General features: G+C 39.6%; 1 protein-coding gene across 1 annotated transcript; it reads left to right on the top strand.

Moving 5' to 3' along the window:
* The first annotated feature begins 2,963 nt into the window (after window positions 1-2,963).
* LOC119914980 (prostaglandin G/H synthase 1-like) lies at window positions 2,964-20,544 on the top strand. The gene is made up of 14 exons (XM_038734524.1): window positions 2,964-3,124; window positions 3,224-3,307; window positions 5,487-5,603; window positions 8,262-8,402; window positions 8,496-8,639; window positions 9,700-9,881; window positions 10,474-10,557; window positions 10,909-11,155; window positions 13,039-13,325; window positions 14,143-14,290; window positions 14,584-14,942; window positions 17,625-17,808; window positions 18,065-18,246; window positions 19,455-20,544. Exons 1-14 carry the CDS (start codon window positions 3,118-3,120, stop codon window positions 20,016-20,018), a joined length of 2,730 nt encoding a protein of 909 aa, XP_038590452.1. The 5' UTR covers window positions 2,964-3,117; the 3' UTR covers window positions 20,019-20,544.
* Window positions 20,545-21,792: the final 1,248 nt, after the last annotated feature.

Raw genomic sequence — 21,792 nt, 5'->3', positions numbered from 1 at the left:
CCTCTCTTTTTCTCTCTATTCCTCTTCTGCTCTCTCTCTCTCTCTCTCCCTCTCTCTCTCCTTCACCCCCAACCGGTCGAGGCAGATGGCCGCCCACCCTGAGCCATGGTTCTGCTCGAGGTTTCTGCCTCTTAAAAGGAGGTTTTTCCTTGCCTCTGTCGCCTAGTGCTTGCTCTTGGTGGGAACTGTTGGGCTTCTGTAAATATCATCACAGAGTACGGTCTAGACCTGCTCTTTTATGAAAAGCGCTGTGAGATAACTGTTGTTGTGATTTGGCGCTATATAAATAAAAATTGAATTGAATTGAATTGCTACACTTACAACTTGGCAAGATTATTGGATCAAGATATGGAAACAGTTGCACTAAGGTACAACGATGTGAAACTACGTCAGAAGTTGTACCGCCATCTACAAACACTACGCCAAATTGCTTATTTTGGAGGAAAGAATGTGCTCTACAGTCCCCGTTGCTGAAATAATTCTTATTCTAGGCACTTTGAGGTGATCGTTTTTCTATTAAAGTTAAATCAATTGGTTTGAATAATAAACGCGCTGAAATCTGTACATCAAAGCATTTATGCAAATGAAATGAACTATTTGACAATACTTGACCAGTAGGATGGTGATAATTTAGAATTGATGTTTGTCAAAAATAAAAAAGGCTAACTGATGGCACAAACTGTTCTGGTAGTTAATTCGACTCACTGATTTCAGACAAGTGTGAGTGAATTCACTTCATCCTTATACTGCAAATATACTGTGTATTGACTGATATACTGTACTTCTGTTTTTGTCTTCTACTACTGGGAAACGCTTTGGGAAAATAACATCTGCTGAAATACATTTTTACAGTTCAGTTTGTAAGTGTCAAAGAAATTTGAAGTGTTATTAACTCAAGTGCTGTAAAGTGTTTCTGTGCCAGACAGCAGCTGAAAAGCTTTTTCACACACAAGCTCAATTTAGATAGTAATTTATTGAAAGCAAGCATTGTTTAAATACCAGTATATCAGTCATACAGTTCTTCAAACAGCAAACATTGTCGTGTTACTGTGGCTGCAGAATGAGGGGCCCTACAACACATTCTTACAGGGCCTCAGGTGAATTCCTTTCAAGCTTTCAGCTAGAACTGCTCCTGCTGATAAATTGCGATCTGCTCCTTTAATGGCTGAGCAGCAGTTTCCAAAAATCTTCCAACAACAAAACAAGTCTAAATATTTACCGGGGGCCAAACAATACTGAAATCTCTCAGATGATGACCAGAGTCAGTTTACAAATGAGTCAAAAGTTTATATTTTATGGTTGCAGCTGGACAACATCCGAGTATACCGTTGCAGTGAAGAAAACCAGCAGTCAAAAGTGGAGAAATGTTTGGCTTTCCAGTTCACAGACATTTGAGTTTTTGGAATGTCCATGTCCTGGTGTATAGGAAATCCACACGTGTCAAAAGACATGGGGGAAAGGTTTGTAGGCAGAACAGTGAAGCCTTTGTTGCTGCACTGGAAAAAGTACATTATACCTTCAATGGTTTGTGCACTGTTAAAACAAATGCAGTCTTTTTATCTGGTGAGGGATCTGGCAACTCCTAACGTGATCTGCAACCTTGAGGGAGAGTGTGGCTTAAATCACAGATGAGCCTGCCAGGATTTTACAGCAGCAGTATTTCTCAACATACCTCTTTGTACTTTGTGCCAAATACTCTAAAAGTAGTTTGAAAGTTTATACTGTTGTTTTCACATTTTGAAGCTGGATATCTGCCAGTTTCACTACAGCTTGTCTATTTATTTTTTTATTGTTTAAGGTTGCTATGTTTCTTAAATGTTTGAGTTGTTTAAATGAAGTAGATTATAAATTCATATTGGCTTTAAATATAGATACATTTTTTGTATATATGTATATTTGTTTCCCTGTTTGCAGGATCACAGTGTTCCCCCATAATGTAGAAGAAACATTTCACAGCAATTTGAACTAAAAATATACAACATACAATTGCCATATAAGATTTAGACTGCTAGTATTTCCAAAGCTAAAGTCTAAATGGCAAGGGTTAAAGAAAAGAAACCCTTCCCTGGTTCACCTCAGTCTTGTGGAATGCAACAGAACCTCTTCTGTGCTTCCAGGGTCAGAGGTGTTATCTATCCACACCATCCTGACAGACCTCCTCTACTTTGGCCTTGTGACCTGTGCAGGTGCTGTATTCCTACACTGTAAATGTCTTTAGTGGAGTGATACATGTAAAGTAAACATTAGAGCCAGGATGTGCATCTCAGAGACTGGCCATGGAGCCAAATACTCCCACCGTGGTTCTTGTTTGAGGGGAATATTAACTGCTGAAAGATTCTATTATTCTTGTGAAGCTCACTGTGGTGCATCTTTTTAGTCATGCTAATGCTTTGACTTTATAGAAGGCAGTGTAGGAAAAGCACGCAACTAATAAAATGAAACATGGCTCCGTTTTAAAGTGTCCGAGTAAGCCATGACAGTGAGCCAGCATGCTCAATACCGGCACCCTGAAACTTAAGCAGCTAAATGGAATTCAGCCATCATTAATTTTATATTATCTACATCTGTTCTTTTCCTACTATGGCATGTCAAAATCTCTGAAATGTCTATGACCCTGAATAGTATTTTGTATGCTGTTGTAACTATGCGATCGGTATAATCTCCTGACCCTCAAAAATATATAGGTAGGCTATCTCTTGTCAGAATTATTACATTAGATCTCCTCCCTCTGGCCTGGCATGAGGGGAGAAGAAATAGAAATAGATAAAAGAACGGCATTGCAGTGATTAAATAAATGAAATAGAGCCAGAAGGCAGAAACATGAACCAACAGGGGGCGATAAAAACTGGAAATGTCGGGGTGGCAGCAGGTAGGTGCTGTGCGGCGGGTTGCAACTCTCAAGAGAAGGAGTTAACCTGCTGGTCCTGATGCACCCCCCACCCCTCTCTCTCTCTCTCTCTCTCTCTCTCTCTCTCTCTCTCTCTCTCTCTGTCTGTGAACAGCTTGATCTCCTCGTCACAACTCTCTGAACCAAAAGTATCTGAAGCCTGGATTTTTACACTTTTCTTAACAGTTTTATTTGTTGGAATGAAATTTTCCTGAACTGAGGCTGCTGTAATGAGATGTAAGTATGTCTGATTGTGGCTCGTGTGTCTTCTCTATATGTTAACACTCCTGATCTAAACCTACCTAAACTGTTTGCTAAAATTCTTTGCTGTTGAAGCCGCTGTCCTAGGATCAGTTTGGGCTCTTCTCTTGCTGTTGCGGGAGCCTGCGTGCCGCGGTGATGAGGTTACCTCCAACACAGGTAGGTGAGAGGTCTGTGGGTTTGGTCGGGGTGTTGTGCCTGCGTTGTGACATAATTACCTGTTAGTGTGAGCTGCCATGGATCCGATGGAGGAAACACATGTTAGGGAGATGAATTAATGTGCGTGCATGCGTGTGTTTTCTGATCCATGTGGTTTTACCATGTCTTCCTCTGAACAAGGTGGAGCTGCCACTTGGCTGATAGACATTCCGGTCATACTGATAAAAAAAACAGGCAGGCCCTGGCAGGACTCCTGGTACAACAGCATGACTTCATCAGCTAGATCAGTGGTTCTCAAACTTTTTCACATCAGGGACCCCTAAACTAACACAAAGTAGACCACAGACCCCAATTTGATAAGATTTTATCCCATCTGATAGGATTTTGGCTTTTATAGTGTATGAAACCCTTGACCAAAATAGTCAGACATTCTGTCACTGTGCTACTTATGTATAGAATTATAAATAAAATAAAATATTCCCCTTTTTGCTGGGAACCCTCTCAAGGACCCCTGGGGGTCCCCGAACCCCACTTTGAGAACCATGAGCTAGATGAAGCACTACAAACAAAGATCATTTATTTAAGGTCACATGTGACAACTTATTTTTCCTCTAAAGTTGATTCTGGAAAACCTATTTATCTAATAAAATGAGCATTTGATCTTTTACATCTCTAAAAGATACACAGATTCATGAATTATGTGGTGTAATTCTATTGAAGGCCCCCCCCCCCCCCCTCCAAACAGAGTTTATCTGCCTGAGGCCACCCCGCTTACACACACACACAATGTAGGCTACCACCCTGCCCTTGGGTCAACATTATTACTCACACATATGTAAACAAAACATTTCAGCACTTACGTCTTAGATCTCATTGTGTGTGACGCTGTGTCAATATTGTTAAGGCCCATGCAGGAAGATGGAGAAAACTTTCTCCATAAATTGTTAACTCAGTCAGTGATTTGTTTTCAGATTTAAATCAACAGTACTATGGCATATCTAAGGTGAATTTCCCCTGCTATAGTGTGAGATTTTAAGTTATCTGACTTGTTAAAATCAGATAGTGTCCATGTAGTTTACATAGCAGTCAGATGTGATTACTGATTGTTGAGGGTGCTGGTAGGAGACATGAAAGATGGGGCCTGCTGGGGCAAGGGGAGGCATATGTTGACATGTTCTCTGTGGTAAATGCTTTTTGTCAGTGGAGCTTATGTGGATGGTTTACAGATTATCACAGAGTCATATCTGTAATGCTACACCCTGAACTTTTCAATAATATTATAAATCTGTAGGTATCCATGCATAAATCTTAGGGTGAAGAAATGTCATGATGTGAGCTGATCTGCCATCATGCTGTAATTTAAGACAATTTGAATTCTCACCCAAAACTGGCAGGTATAAACCTGTTCCTTGTTAATGCATGTCTCAGACAACCCCCACACCCTACTCCTGTTTCTGCTTGTAAGAACAAAGGCCTTTTTATGTCGCTGACTTGGTTGGCCAAAAACACTTGAATTGAATTGTAAAGGGATTATAGAAATATAAACTTAACCATATACACATTTCAGTCTTTGTTACTTCTGTGCGGTGGTAATTCATAAAATGTTATCTTCTTAAGAAATTGTTTGACATCTTGGGAAACACACTTGTGGCTGTAGATGAGAAGATTATACCGCTCTCATTTTTGTGTTAAATATAAGGCTACATCTAGCAGCTGGTTAGCTTAGCTAGCTTACATAAAGACTGGAATCAGGAGGAAACAGCTGGTCTGGCTTTGTCCAAATGTAACACAACCCCCCTATTAGTACCTCTAATAATCAATTATTAACCCGTTCTAACTGGTTTGTTTAATCCTTACAAATTTTTTTTATTTGTGACTTATAATAGGTAAATGCATAGTGTTCAATTGGTAAACTACCAAGTAATCAATTCCTGTTAAACGCTACTAGTTGGACTTTTTTAGGAACTGCATTGCAGGGCAGCTGAACATACAAAAATGTGATCCAATTCTGTGCTAAGACAGATGTGTTTGGGTGGGAATCCAATCACTGTGCAGAAAGCAGAGTGTTAGTCAATATTTTATCTGTTTTTCAGTGTCACTGCATGTATCATCTACCTGCCAAAATTTATTTAAGAATTTCACAGTCTCTGACATGAGTTCGTCTTCTTGTTTTCCACAGTGAACCCATGCTGTTATTTTCCATGTCAGCACTGGGGTGTGTGTGTGAGGTATGGTGAGGACAAGTTTGAGTGTGACTGCACTCGAACCGGCTACTATGGAGAAAACTGCACTGTCCGTGAGTCCAGTCGTCCTTGTTACATAAGTTCTCATATCCTCCTATCTTATTGCACTTTTAAGGAATTTGAAATATTCTGTTACATATTCTGTCTTGCACACAGGATGGAAAGAGTCAGATGGTAGGCTGCTTCATTTTGTTGCTGTTAAATCAGACAGTCGTGCAACATAGCGAGTTCCCAGTGTTAAGATTTCTTCTGTTGACCCAAATATTTGTTAAAATTGGAGGAAAGAGACCAGCTGGATCAGAGCTGCTTCTGCTGAACTCATTACTGAACCACCCACTATCTCAGCCAGTCTGCTTCTCAGTAACGGAATGCTCACACACTGTAGTCCTTAATTAATTGTGAAGTATTTGGCTGACAGTTATGCAGTTACATCACACTCCCAGTCGTAATAACAATTCACCGTAGCTTTAATTATGCAGAGAAAAGAAAAATAAAGCAAGAATGTGAGGAGAAGGAAGGAAAAGACAAGCAAAGTCAAACAGGAAAAGGGGAAATGGGATTGAGTGATAACATTTACTTGAAATTATACTTTCACTACTTACATGAAATAGTAACATTCTCAGAAAATAACAAAATCAACTTTGAAACATTTTTATGGAGCATCAGGATTTTAGAAATCCTGAGGTCATGAATACAATTCCCCCCAAATACATCCCCCACCTGTAATACAATATTTTTAGTAACAGTGTCTCAAATGACAATGTGAAAACAATGTATAAGGTGTCACTCGTAGAATTATCACCCAAATCTGCAGTTCCCCTTGGCTTTACAGGACTTTATAGCTAGTTTCACCTCATTGTTTAGCTGTCTGGAAACTTTACTGTTTCGTTCACTGTCATAGCATAATTTTTGGCAACAGCAGGCAGTTGTCTTCATTGTAAAAGCTATAAAAACCCACTGTAAATACCTGCTCAGCACCACATGGCAGACAGACACAGTTAGCAACTAGCTGGTGAACAGAGTGAAGCATTTAGCAACTAAAAGATATTCCCATCAGGAGTAGGGTGAGACTAGAAGCAAAGGAAAAAGAGAGTGAATATTGGACAGGTCAGAAACACGACTCCAAATGAGTGATACAGTTGCTCCATAACTGCTGTTTGTGTAAATAAGTAAATGTATTCTAACAAGCTGTACATATCAACTTAAAAGGTGACGATACAGTATGTCGATGTTGTGTTCACAACTTGATTTCACTGCACCCAAGTGGCCAAAAACAACCCAGCTATTGCAGGTTTAAAGAAATTGTTTGACATGCTCCTATCTGCTAGATACAGTATAAAGCTAGCCAGGAAGCTGGTAGCAAAGGTAAAAATGACAAAATCAACCAACCATCAACTCTTAAGTTCACTTAAACATAATTAACATGTTATATCTGGTTTGTTTAATCCATGCAAAAACAAAAGTGTGAAAACGTCAGTTTTTTCTTTTACGGGGAAGGGGGGTGGTTATATGCTGGACTAGTTCTTAACCGGGTACAATGACTTCCCGGAGAGGTTTGTTAATGCTGGGCGACTGCCAGACAAACGGATACTACTAAACTATACTACTCTTCTGTACATTTTATTTCCTGACATAAAAGCTTTTAAAATCCTTTGAAAAGTCCACAATGCCCAGAATACATTTTTTATGGAAAAAATAGACAAATTAGAATATATTGGGTCTAAAACTATATGAATCAGCATATCAATCAATCAATCAAACTTTATTTGTAAAGCACCAAAGTGCTGTACATTGACATGAAACAATAAATAGACAAAATACAACACCAGACAAATACAACATACAGCTCTCATGCCGGATTAAAAGGCAAGGAATAAAAATGTGTTTAAGTAAGTCGCGATTTAAAAACCGGAAGACTGTGGGCCAGTCTGACATGAAGAGGCAATTCATTCCACAGTCTTGGGGCTGCGACTGAGAAAGCTCGATCCCTTCTGCTCTTGAGCCGTGTTTTAGGGACAACAAGAAGAGCCTGGTTCGCAGACCTTAATGACCTTGAAGGAGCATGCATCTTCAATAGATCAGTGATATAGGCTGGAGCTAGGCCATGATGGGCTTTAAAAACAAACAATAAAATCTTAAAATCAATCCTAAAATTAACAGGGAGCCAGTGAAGAGAGGCAAGAACAGGGTGATATGATCTCGCTTACGAGTTCCAGTAAGGAGACGAGCGGCAGCATTTTGAACCAGTTGTAGACGAGAGAGGGAGGCCTGGCTATACAAGTGTACACAGTCCAAATACAATAATTTTTGTTTTGATTTCCTCACAGAATGAACCTTCTGGAGGCTCCCTATTTTCGTTATAATTCTGTACATAAGTAGCGCAGTGACAGAATGTCTGACTATTTTGGTCAAGGGTTTCATACACTTTCTGTAATAAAACAACTAAAAGCAAAAATCCTATCAGATGGGATAAGTTTCTTTTGTGGTAATTTAAGTAAACAAATTAAACACCAATTGCCATTTTGCTTCACTTCATTCAATGAATTGCTGAGCAATTCAGAGTTAAGGGTGGAGATACAGAGGTCCGGATAGAGGCCAGTCCTGCTGGACTATGACATAACGACTCTGTCATACTGAGTACAATTCCACTCTAATTCCCAACTGCCCTGACTTCCCGTAAAAAGAAGATTTTGTTTTCATTCCCACCACAGCTGAGCTTTGGAGCAGAGTGCGTCAGTTCTTGAAGCCCAGCCCAGATGTGGTGCATTACATTCTAACACATTTCCGCTGGCTCTGGGACATCATCAACTACACCTTCCTACGGGACGTTCTCATGCGACTGGTTCTAACAGGTCTAGAGTCATCAGTTCATTCAAAGAAATTCATTCGGGCTGTTACATATTTTATGTATCTAATAACTTTTTTTTCTCTTTTTTCAATGACAGTTAGGTCCAACTTAATACCCAGTCCTCCAACCTACAACTCAAAATATGGCTATCTCAGCTGGGAATCCTACAGTAATCTGAGCTACTACACTCGGATTCTGCCCCCAGTTCCAGAGGACTGCCCTACACCTCTGGGGGTCAAAGGTTAGCCACGCATTTACAATAAGTTTAAAGCCGCATAAATCAATATTTTATAGTGTAATGTGAAAGGTCTCACTTGTAGGGACACACTCACAGAGATTTAGCACCAAACTCTTCAGCTCCACTCAGCTTTAAGAAGCATGTTTTAGCATCTTTCTGCTCAGTGTTCACTCTCACTGGTCTCATCAACCCTGTTTTCTGTGAAAAAGCTTTGATAATCTCACTGGACTCAGGCACTGAGACAAAGTTAGCTAGCTGGAGAACAGAGTGGAACATTTGAAGCTAAGGAGCCAGATATTAGCCTCAGGAGTTGAAGATGGAGGAGGTGGAAAATGTTGCTCTGTATCTGCTGGATGGATATTGGTAACCAATAACTTGTTGTGCTGCCTCCAAGTAGACAAAAATCATTTTGGCTAATGCAAGTTTAAATTTAGAGCTCTGTTTGTGGAGTGATGTTTCCTATTTATCGGGCTGAGTATTGAACGCCCGTACTTTTTTGGGAGCAACTGAAATGTGCCCATAGCACTGAGTATTGAACACTGTCAACTACAGAAAGTTTGCATCTAACGTCTGGTCAGATGCATTATCATGTTTACTTTCTCTTTGGTCAGATAGCCCCTGATTCAAATCCATGTATTACAAAACTTAGATTGGAGAAAAGTGATAATTGCAGGAAGGAGGAAGCTTAACTATGTTGTATATGATTAGGTAGTGATAAAATAAATGATAACAGTTAAATAATAGTAAATTTACTGTTGTTACCTTCCACCACTGCATTAATTTGATATTATAATACATTATGAGATGCAAATGTGTGACAGTATCAATAATATATAATACAGAACATGTCTTTTGCTCAGTGTTTTTTCAGTTGAAGCTTAACCTCTGACCACAGCAACATGCATGCAGATTATTGACCTTGGATGGTTCAGAAGTGCAGTGTGATGTGTTAACTGTATCAGGACTGTTTTTACAGACACACTATTTTAGTATTATGACTAGAGGTGTGGTGTATCTGTGTTTTGCCCTGTGCTGTGTTTGACGCTGTGGTGTTTCTGTTCAGGCAAGACTGGGCTGCCTGACCCTGAGCTGCTGGTTGAGAGGTTGCTAAAGAGAAGGAAGTTCAGACCCGACCCCCAGGGCTCCAACCTCATGTTCGCCTTCTTTGCACAGCACTTCACCCACCAGTTCTTTAAGACCTACAATCGCATGGGTCTGGGCTACACTAAGGCTCTAGCGCATGGGGTTAGTGCATTTAGAGATTTTGTCTATTTGATAATAATAAACTTGATTTGAATAGCACTCCAGAGCACTAACAGTTACAGATTAATTTCCAAGGGGGGAAGGGGGTGTGTAAAAACAAAGTAAAAAAAAACAAACAAGATTAAATAATCACTTTATGTAATTCAGCTGCAGACAGAACTGACCTAATAGAAACGTGGTTTGTAACACCTGACTGAAGGGAAACATGTAAATTATAAACAACAGTGGGGCGAGAATGCACCCTTTTACTGGACCTACAGAGGAACATGAATCTGTTAATACAACAGTGACGGTTCTGTTAGAGAGGTAAGAAAGTGACAGGCTTAAAGCAGCCCCCTTAAATTTGTAACTCAGTCCTGCTCACTTTGTCAGAAATACAAGAGAGGAGCAACCAGTGTATCAGTTTACACCACAGCCAAACAAACTGGATGTATTCTGAAATTAGAAAGGACAATATACTGACAGCCCTGCGTTGTCTTAATCCTAATGTCACCAACTGATATTTGGCCTTGCATTTATTTATTTACTCCCATTTTTCAATTAAATGTTTTGTCTCTTCCTGGGACGCATGCAGGTGGATGCAGGGCACATTTATGGAGACAGCCTAAAACGTCAGCTCCAACTCAGACTTCACAAAGACGGAAAACTCAAGTATCAGGTAATATAATCAAATCTTTGAATAGAGAAAACATGTGCTCAAAGACTTACCTCAACATGTTCATCAAGAGTGAAACAATATTGTTCATTAATCAAACAAGCTTATCAGACCTATCTGGCATGGTCGATATTTTATTGTTTTATTTAATCTGATGATGTCGCCTTAAGTATTAATTCTGAGAAGCATTTGCCAATTGTCATAGCTGTCATTTTACTAAATACTTTTTAACATGACATATTGTTGCAGGAATATGGAGTACACTATACTGTCAGATACAGTGGAGAGGGTTTGGAAAGGCAGATTTTGCTTTGAGTTGTAATGTAAAATCATTACTTATTGTTTTCCCATCAGTTAATTGACGGCGAGATGTACCCTCCCTCTGTAGCTGATGCACCCATTAGGATGAGCTACCCCCCTGGGATCCCTCCAGAGAATCAGATGGCTATCGGTCAGGAAGTGTTTGGACTCCTCCCTGGTTTGGGAATGTATGCCACACTGTGGCTGAGGGAGCATAACAGAGTATGTGACATTCTGAAGGCAGAGCATCCCACCTGGGATGATGAACAGCTATTCCAGACCACACGCTTCATCATCATTGGTGAGCTGAAAACAGTTTTGCAAAATTGTTCAACATTTTGGGAAACTAATTTTCTTGCTAAGAGTTTGATGAGAAGATTTACTGCCACTTCACTGTATGCGAGGCTACAATCAACAGGAATAAAACCAGCTAGCCTGCCCTCAGTGCATATGTAACAAATTCCACAAACCACCTCTAAAGTGCATTAATTAACACATTATATCTCTCTTGGTTAAAGGTACAATGTGGGAGATTTGGACAGAATTTTACTTTAAAACATTCTAAAGATTAACTAACGTTAAACTTATCAGGAGAATGTGAAGACATAACCATTCTGACGTTATGTCAAAGCCGTCTACACAGCTAGCTAACAGCAGTTAGCAGCAATCATGACCTGATACATGATATGCTGCTCCCTATGTATGAATGAATCTGACTGGTGGAGAGAGGACTCCCATTTTGCACACGCAACTTTAGCTTTTGTTTCTTACTATGTGTAAAAACAACAATTTGTGGTTTTACAGGAGATTCTGTGCTGGACTATTTCTTGGCCAAACACACATATTTTTTCAATTTTTATTAATTTTATTAATCTGATTAACCTAAACCTAATTATTAATCTGCCGGTTTCTTTGCATATTATTGCATATTGACGACCGTTCTACAGGAGCCGCCAAGAGATCGTCCGACACAAATAGTCGTTTTACACTTTGGTTGTTATATTGTTTAAACAAACAAGATGTGAAGTGTTCGTGGCTGTTTCTTACGGAGGCCCTAAGCGGCCATCGATTCATATTTTTATTTAACTCCGTTTTCCCATGAAACGAGATAATTATCTCATAATCTCAAGATAACGACTGTTGTTTTCTCATGATCTCGAGATAACGAACCGTAGATGAATACAGGGGTCGGCAGGTGCGTTTTTTTATGATAATTTTCATGTTAATTTGCTGAATCAGAATTTAGCTCAATTGGTAGAGCGCAGGGCTTGTAAACCAAATTTTGTGGGTTTGACTCTTTCTCTCTGTAAAGTTTTTTATTCTTCTTTTGTGTGTTTTTTAATCATTCTCTTCAACAAAGTTGTTATGAAGAGATTCAGGGGAATCCAATCACATATTTCCTGGAAATGTGTCGTTAAATGGATTCCCCTGAATGAGAAGTGGATGAATTTCCTCTGCCTGGGAATGATGGGGAAATGAAAAGTCTATAGGTTGATGAATTTGAACCAATCGTCGGGATTCGCACACTTCAGTATGTGATTAATTGTGAGCATGTGAATCAATCATCTTCAAAACAACTTTGTTGAAGAGATTTTTTTAGAAAGTTAGCCTTCTCTGAGGATCAAACTCACAATCTTGAGACTACATTTTAGTGTCACTACAGTGACGCCTTGAAATTACCATTAAGAAACGTTCTTGCCAACCCCTGTGTTAAACTGATAAAAATGATTCCGTTATCACGAGAAAACAACAGATGTTATCTCGAGATCACAAGATAATTATCCCGTTATCAAGGGAAAACGGAGTAAAATAAAGATATGAATCGATGGCTGCTTTGGGCTTCCGTAGTTTCTGCCTGTTTTCAGTCTTTATTCGAAGATAAGTTAACCGGCAGCTGGCTATAGCTTAACATTTAGATAGATAAAATCAAACTATTCCTTTATATATTTATATATATATATATATATTTTTTTTTTTTTTTTTTTTTTTTTAAATGTGTTAGTCTAGGGCTGGTCTACTTGACGTTTTTTTAGTGTCAGCACACTTACACATAAGCTCATTGATGATAATATTATTCAGTTATTTGAGATAACTTGTGTGAACCTGTTCAGTCATGACTCAGGTGGGTTGTTTAATTTGAACCTGTCTGCTCTCCCTCTATGTGTCTCTGCATGTTTCTCTCAGGTGAGACTATAAAAATAGTGATAGAGGAGTATGTGCAGCACCTCAGTGGATACCTGCTGCAGTTGAAGTTTGATCCCACCCTGCTGTATAACTCCCAATTCCAGTATTCGAACCGTATCTCTCTGGAGTTCAGCCAGCTCTACCACTGGCACCCCTTGATGCCTGACAGCTTCCATATTAATGGAGATGAACTGTCATACACACAGTTCATCTTCAACACTTCTGTTCTCACACGATACGGCATTGAGAAGCTGGTGGATGCCTTCTCTCGGCAACCTGCTGGCCAGGTAACAAACAAGACAATGTAACATAATAAATATGCAAAGAATCATCAATTCCATTGTTTTTTGAAAACTGACTCTTTGTTAGTTATAACTATGGCATATAATGTACTGTATTGCTTGCTATAGATATGCATGTAAAGTTTTCTTCTTTCTTATTGTGTTCCTGTTTTGCTGGGTGTATATCCTGCTGATAACTGAGGGTCACTAATGTGTTTGTACTGTTGTATGATTAACTGAAGTTGGTGGGGATTGTTATCACAAAGTTGACCTTTTAATAAAGGGAAGACTATAGCAGTCAAAGCTACAAAAATGATTTTTACGCTAACCAGAAACAAATAATAATATTGTTTTTGGGTTCCCTTTTTGCCACATACATACATTTATGTACTGGCTGGAAAAAGAATGAATGTTTAATAGTTACTGTCTTTACATGGATCATTGCATTTACTACCCTACATCAGTGTACACTCTTGAAACTTCACATGTAAGCATATACAACCCAGCAGCACATCCACATGACCAAAGTGCTTTATGATAATAAAATACTTTAAGGATAATTCAACACTGTGATGTGGAACGAAAATACATACCATAATACATAACAAATTGAATTTAGCGTAATTTAGCTAAACTGATTCTAATAGTGTGTGATGGGCAACCAGAAAATAACATGGGCAATGTATTAAATCTGATGGATGTTTCATATTGAACATTTAAATATTCCCCTGGAATTAAAATCAGTCTAAATAAACAAAATATATCATATTCAAGATTTCTTATTTTAAATGATTCATTTAATTCTCAAACCTTTGTCCTACAGATTGGTGGTGGCCATAACATCAATGCTGTGGTGACCAAAGTGGCTGTGAGCACCATCAAGGAGTCCCGCCAACTCCGCTTGCAGCCCTTCAACGAGTACAGGAAGCGCTTTAACCTTAAGCCATACACATCGTTCAGACAGTTCACTAGTAAGAAAAACTTGTTCTGTGTACAGACCACACAACACGAAGTGCAACCTTCAAACCATGTGATTTACGACTTTTACAAGTCCATAAGAGCAGCTGAACATACATTCTTGGAGGCTGATGGGAATTAGTTTTGCAGCTCTTTGGTCATAAACCAAACTATTGGACAAATAGCCATTTTTTAACGTAATGATGGCTCACGTGGAAAAGTCAGGAAGTCACCAAAGTTATTATAATTCTCATAAATGATCAGCTGAATTTTTATTAACTGCAATTCTTGTGGTTACCATTTTCAGGTAACGAGGAGATAGCCCGCGAGCTTGAAGAGTTCTACGGTGACATTGATGCTGTTGAATTTTATCCTGGTTTGATGTTGGAGGAAACACGACCGGGGTCCATATTTGGAGAGAGCATGGTGGAGATGGGTGCCCCCTTCTCCCTTAAAGGCCTCATGGGAAACCCTATATGTTCTCCAGATTACTGGAAGCCCAGCACCTTTGGAGGCAAAGTCGGCTTTGACATAGTGAACTCTGCCACACTGAAGAAGCTGGTCTGTCTGAACACCAGGACGTGTCCTTACGTGGCGTTTAAAGTACCAACAGAGGAGCGATCGCAAAGAGGGAATGTTGACAGTAAAGTAAAGACTGATGAGCTATGACCCTTTGCAAACACTGGGAGTTTATGGTTTGAGATCCCTATATGAAGGTAAAAGAGGTGGCTGCTAAAAAAAACAAACAACAAAAGTGTTGTGATGTTTGTGTGGAGAACATACAGTAATGCTTGTTTAAAGAGCACTGGAAAGTCACACAGGCTCAAAACATTGAAGGCTTAAACGTGTGATTTTTGTTAAATGCTTTGTGCCTAAAGAATGAAATACCATCAAAATACATGTTCACACTCTCCAGTAATAAAAGTATACTGTCTGTAGCTTTATTTTAAAAGAAATGATGACGATGCAAATAACCATTCATTGAAATAAAATTTTAGACACAACATGGATTATTGTCAAATCATTTAAATTTCCAGTAATTAAAATAATGTTTTTGACTACCCATTGTTCTCTCGTGATTGTCTATGCCCACTTCCCCTCACACGCACTGCTCATCGTCTACCCAATCCAGTGTTTCTTTTGGCTTGAGACTGTGTAGTGATTCAGTGGAAGTTAGCAGGATGTACAGCATGGTTCAAAAACACATTAAACCAAAGCATGATTACCTCCTAGAACATTTAGGTATATTTGGATATGTATGAGATTATTCATGTCAGTTATGTCAGAATTCACATTTTGACTAGATTTGGCCTTAAATGTGTGCTAACTGTCTGTAGTGATTTGCCTTAACAAAAGGGAGAGTGAACCAATATTCAATTATTGGTATGACGTTTTGTGAGAAGTTTACTGTCTTTCCCAGAGTCAAAAACTAATAAATGCCTTAAGACAGACCTTATTATGTATTTTGTGTAGTCTGAAGTTGTGTTGTTGAGTGTCTTATGGGATCAAATTACAATCATAACATGATAATGTTCCCACAGGTATCCAGGAATTGAGCGAAACTAAGCAAGTAAATTAAGGGGGCTTTTAAGGGGCGCCTTTTTCCATGCTTTGTCTGAGAGGAGGCCCACAGTCTCAGACATAAGAAAGAAAACCTGCTGTATGTAGTATGTGTCATGTACAATAGTCATATTGCCCTCTAGTTGTGAAGGTAGGAACTATTGTCTGATTATAACGCTTCCAGCATCTTCCCACATTTTCCACGTCAGTTGGATGAACCATGGTATCGTTTTGACTTTATGAGCCTCAGTAAAGTCCACATTTACAGTAAGATCATTTCAGAACATCAGACAAAAAACTTTGAAATACAAATTTCGATGTCAATAACGCCAGAATGAACTATGTAACTATGTAAAATAATTTTGAGTGACTGTGGTGTGGAGTTATTCAGTAGTAGTACATTTGGGGCAATATTTGTGTTTACAATGTTGCAACAAATATTGACGCATATCCCAGAATGCGTCACATATCACAGTATGTACACTATATTCCATAATTACAACATCTCCGTGGACCTTGAAGGCATCACACTCCGGGGGCGTGGCCTGTGGAAGCTAAACTAGCAGATTAGCCTAAAGTGAGCAGAGGGAGCTGGTGATCACTTACTACCGTTAGCTGGTCACATAATCAAGGTAAGAGTAAAATTAATGGATATTTCTTATGCTTTTTTATAGCTGTAAATTTTACATTTTCTCGGTTTGTGGCTAACTAATGTTTACCTTACTGATTGTCACAGGAAATCAGTGTAAGAAAAGCTAGCTCAGTTGGCTAGTGCTAACCCAGCTAGCTCACTTTCACAAACGCTAGCATTTCCTACTGGTACGCCCCGTGCCCTACTTAATAAACAAGCTAATTGGATTGTCCTTATCCTCCCTCCAGTAGCGTGTAACGTGAGATACTTAGGAAGTAACAATACCGGTTGACACGATGAGTAACATTAGCTGGGTTGGCTATCGTAGCTGTCACCTCGGCTGATGTGTTTCTCAGACATCTTAGGTATTGGCTGTAAGCCTTCGCTCCTTACTGTTTAGATGTATTTGAGACATTAACTGTGATATATTCAACGGCAGCAATATGTTTTGTAACGTTATTGTCGCCAAATGGCAGATCCAATCAAACAAAAGAGCTGTAACATTACGCCACAGTTAGGCATGCTTTTAGCTTCCATTTTGCTGCCTGACCACTGTCAAAAGTGAGAGGGATTTATGGAGGGTGTCTGCCTCCTTGTATCTCCATCTGTCCATATGAGTTGGCTTACATACTGCTCAGTGCATCATTATAGGCTTCTCAGCCCATGTTTTGTCAATTGACACACTTTGTATAAGCTATGAATAGTGTGGATGTCCTATTTTTGAAAAGCCCTTTCCATCCGACCTATGACAGCTTGGATGACTTTCAGTCAGGATTATTATGCTCCACTGACTAATGTGCTCAGATAGACTCCTATGAGACTAAACTGTTTTTATCTATGAGGATTTAAAGATGAACCAAATGCCAGAATTGTCTCACTGTCCTCTACAATGCTCATGCAAATTATTAGTCAAATTGGAGGATTGTGTGCTTAGTCTGAATTTGATGTTGCTTAATACATAGACTCTCCTCTGCATGTGGTACTAAAGTACAAAAGGATGAGCTCTCAGTCATGTTAATAAACAGAAACACAAAGATATCATCTTTTATGAAAGAATTAAGCTTAGCATTAGGCTTAGCGTTGAGTCTGGACAAAGTTGTGAGTAACATCTGTGCCCTATCATTAACACATTAATAACCATGGTGTCTCTCAGGTGAGCCGTAATCATGACGACTCTGGATGACAAGATCCTGGGAGAGAAGTTGCAGTACTACTACAGCAGCAGCGAGGACGAAGGCAGCGACAACGAAGACGAAGATGGGGAGAAGAAGACCATCCGGGACGCAAGCGTCACTGAGCCTGAAATAGACTACAGCCCCGATGGGAGTGCTGTCAACACAGGTGCTTATACAAGCACACACACATACCAAAAAGTCCCAATAAAGCACTGTGCTTCATTTTGTGTATGAATTAAGTGGCCATGCTACACATAATTCTTGACAAGCTCTCTAGTTCTTGAACACACTGGTAATGGTTAAAATCTTTGGTTAGTATAAAATTCTTGAGTAACATGTGATCATCACTTTGTCATTTATATTTAATCAGATATTTACAGTTGTCACCCTGATGACCAATAAAATTGGCTACTCTTTCTTAGGACCAAAGGGTGTCATCAATGACTGGAGGAAGTACAAGCAGCTGGAGGTGGAGCAGAAACAAGAGCAGAAGAAAGAGATGGAAAGACTGATCAAGAAGCTGTCGATGAGCTGCCGCTCTGAGCTCGACATGGAAAAAGACAAAGACAAACAAAAAGAGTTGCAGGACAAAATCAAAGGCAAAGTAAGTAGGATTGGGACAAAATGCATACATGGGGAAAGAAATAGTTGTGGCTTACACTTCCTGTTCCTTACGACATTCTGGCCGTGCATGGTTGCCACAGTTGCTACAGACTTTCGGCACTGGCCAATGGCCATGCTGTTCACACTATGTGACTGATCGGTGACAGGGGGTCACACACTACGCGAGCTGAAAGTGGCGGTGTCACCCGACGCTGGTCCCCAAACCACGTTTAAAAAAAAAAACAAAAAACATGTGAAACGGGAAATGACGCGAACATACACACGAAACAGCTGTTGTTTGTTATTATAAAGATGGTGATTATAAAGACAAAAACACACAGGTAGCAGGGATCGTCTGAGCTACAGAGAGAATCACAGACGGTCGCTGAGCTCCCCGACTGGCAAATCGGGCTAAAAATTGTGTAGTGTGAACTAGGCTTAAGGGAACAGTTGCTGTGGGAGAAATCTAAATACAACCTGATTAACACAGTCCCTGCGCTGTCATCCTCTATTTTTGGACACTAATTATGGATTAGTGAATTTAGTTACACACTATTCACTGCGCATTAATGCCTTTCAACAATTTGACATATACACACATCCCATGTCCTGAGAAGCAAGATCATCCCTGTCATAGTTATAATTGGCCAATTTAGAGATCAGCAATCTTACAATCCAGGAAAAAAAAGTGTTCATTAATCCGAGCATCTCTAAATAAGCAGCCACTCTTTTAAAAGGACAATTTTGACATTGTGAATTTTCGTGTAAAATGACAATTTGCTATATTTTTAGTGTATGTATTGGACTATTTCTTGTGACCAGCACATTCCTGGAGTCTCCGTTGCTTGACTGGCAACTGCTCCTGGCCAGGAAAATGTTCAGCACATAACATCTGTAATTCAGCGAGTTGACCTTTTTTCACCTAGAATTTTGTATGGGTTACACAAACAAGATATATTGTGTTAATTAGTGAGCTTTAGATCTCTTGGAAAGTGGATTTTGTTAACATTGGACAGAACCAGGCTAGCTGTTTCCCCCCATTTCCAGTCTCTGTGCTAAGCTAAGCTAACTAGGTTGTATATTTACCCTAGAAACATGAGAGGGGCATCAATCCTCTGATCTAACTTTTGGCAAGAAGGCATATATCCCAAAATCTCCAACTGTTCCTTTAACTAACTGGATATGTTTTCCTCTTTGTCTACCCCACAGATGACCATGCAGGAGTACAGTATGCTCCAGGAAGAAGAGGATGATGAAGACTTCCTCCAGCATTACCGAATGCAGCGTATTGAAGAGATGCGGCGCCAGCTCTGCCGCGGCAAACGCTTTGCGCAGGTCTATGAGCTTAATACCGGAGAGGACTTCCTGGAGGCTTTGGACAAGGAGGACAAAAGCACGCTGGTCATGATCCACATCTACGAGCCGGATGTCCCGGGCTGTGAGGCCATGAGTGGCAGCCTGCTGTGTCTCGCTCAGGAATACCCGCTGATCAAGTTCTGCAGCGTACGCAGCTCGGCCATCAGCACCAGCGCACTGTTCAGAGACAGTGCTCTGCCAGCTCTGCTCGTTTACAAAGGAGGGGACCTGATCGGCAACTTCGTGCGGGTCACAGACCAGCTCGGGGAAGACTTCTTTGCTGTAGACCTGGAGGCCCTGCTGCAGGAGTACGGCCTGCTACCTGACAAGCCCCCCATCGTGCCGAAGACCGTTCGCAATGGAGCCATCATACAGAACACTGTCAGTGATGAGGACTCAGACCTTGATATAGACTAGAGCCATAATATCTAACATGCATTATATGTTTGGGAAACATTCATACACAGTCTGCATGGACTATAGATCACTTTTCTGTACGTGGGACCCCGTAGTGATGACGAACTGAGCCAGGATAACCATGTTGCTACTCACACAGTAACATACAACCAGCATTGAAGCCAATAGTAAATGCACACAAAACATCGCGACCCAGTGAGTTTTGTCATGACATGGTAAACAAGAGTTATGTTTAATCAGAGTACATTCTAGCCATTATGAATATCGAGGACCTGTTGTTATACACAGTGAGACTAATGTAGGGGTAGGTTAAATGTTTTGTTTGAGCTATGACTGTCAACTATTTATTCTTTGTGTTAAAACACATTTTCCTGTTTGTTTCATGTGCATCTTCATTGTATTAAGTGTGTTTCATCTGTAGAATACGAAGCCTCCAGCCCAAACTGACTTTTAGTTAATTTTATAACTTTTATATGTGCTGTACCATTTGAAATCGTGGGAACAATAAACAAACGTTTGGACTCATTGCTTGCTGTATTTTAATTTGTCATATTTGTTCAAGGTAGGGATGAAGAGTCTAAAACAAAAAAGAGCTCAGGAATGTTGCCCTACTCAATGTGTTTATACCAAAGGTGGATTGATTGACTAAGAGTGAAATGAAAAGAGTCACTTGGAGTAACAAACCCACAGACAATTGTTACTCTGCTCTGCAGTTCCCTCCAGCACCACAGAGAATTTAGGCTTTTTAAGCTCATTGTTTTGGTTCTCCAACCCAAAATCCTTCTTCACACTCATCAACCTTGTTCCCAACTGAGTGTTTTTTTGGAAAAAAGCTCTGATAAATTCATTTTATACTCCCTGCTCAGCACCAAACGGCAGAAAAGGCTGGTGAACATTATTGTATTCACAGATCAGTTCAGATGAATACGTGTGTGTGTGTGTGTGTGTGTGTGTATGTATATATATATATATATATATAATTTACCCTTTTCAAAGCAGACATTTTGACTTGTCAAACATGGGTGTGATGTTATTAACAAAGCCATCACTAATGTTATTTGTTCCACCTGTGCTTTTTCTGCAATGTCAAGTCACAATGTAAAACATTTAGCTGCTAAAGAGACAGGTGTTTCCCTCAGGAGTTGCTGGAGACCAAAGCAGAGCTAAGAAAGGATTGATTATTGGTATTTGTTGGGTGGACAGAATCACAACTGTACAACACTGAAGGTGCTGGATGTGTAAATACAACGTTTGGCCAACACATTTACCATAACAACATTATAAGGTGATAATTGTCAGCGTTGTGTTTACAGCTTCTGCTGTCCCTCAGCGGCCAAAAAAAGTAAACAAATGCTACTTTAATAATCATTTTTCATTCAGTTGGTCAAAGTTGAACAACATTTTAGTAATCAAAGGTTTTACACATTGGTTCATCCCATTAGTAGGCATTTATTGTTTTCAAAGATCAGCTCAGATGCTGATACTAGTGTGTATACATGGGCTATTTATATATTTTGGACCTTTTTAAGAGCTGACTTTTTGATCAGACATGGGTGTAATTAATGTTATTAAATACTGGAACAAATCCATCATTAATGTTATTAGTTTCACCTGTGCTTTTCCTGCCATGACATAATGTCATAATGTCTGCTGGGAAAAAAAGGTCTATACTCATGAAATAAGTAGTCTTAATCACTTGGGGAATTATAGTAAAAGTAGGATTATTTATTATTTGGTAACATCTTGACATTTGGAGTTCACGTAGTAGTGAAAT

Source organism: Micropterus salmoides, unplaced genomic scaffold (assembly GCF_014851395.1).
Source record: "Micropterus salmoides isolate LMB-PRFRI ecotype aquatic unplaced genomic scaffold, ASM1485139v1 Ms_hic_scaffold_20, whole genome shotgun sequence".
Classification (NCBI taxonomy): domain Eukaryota; kingdom Metazoa; phylum Chordata; class Actinopteri; order Centrarchiformes; family Centrarchidae; genus Micropterus; species Micropterus salmoides.
This window is presented reverse-complemented; position numbering and strand designations above follow the sequence as displayed.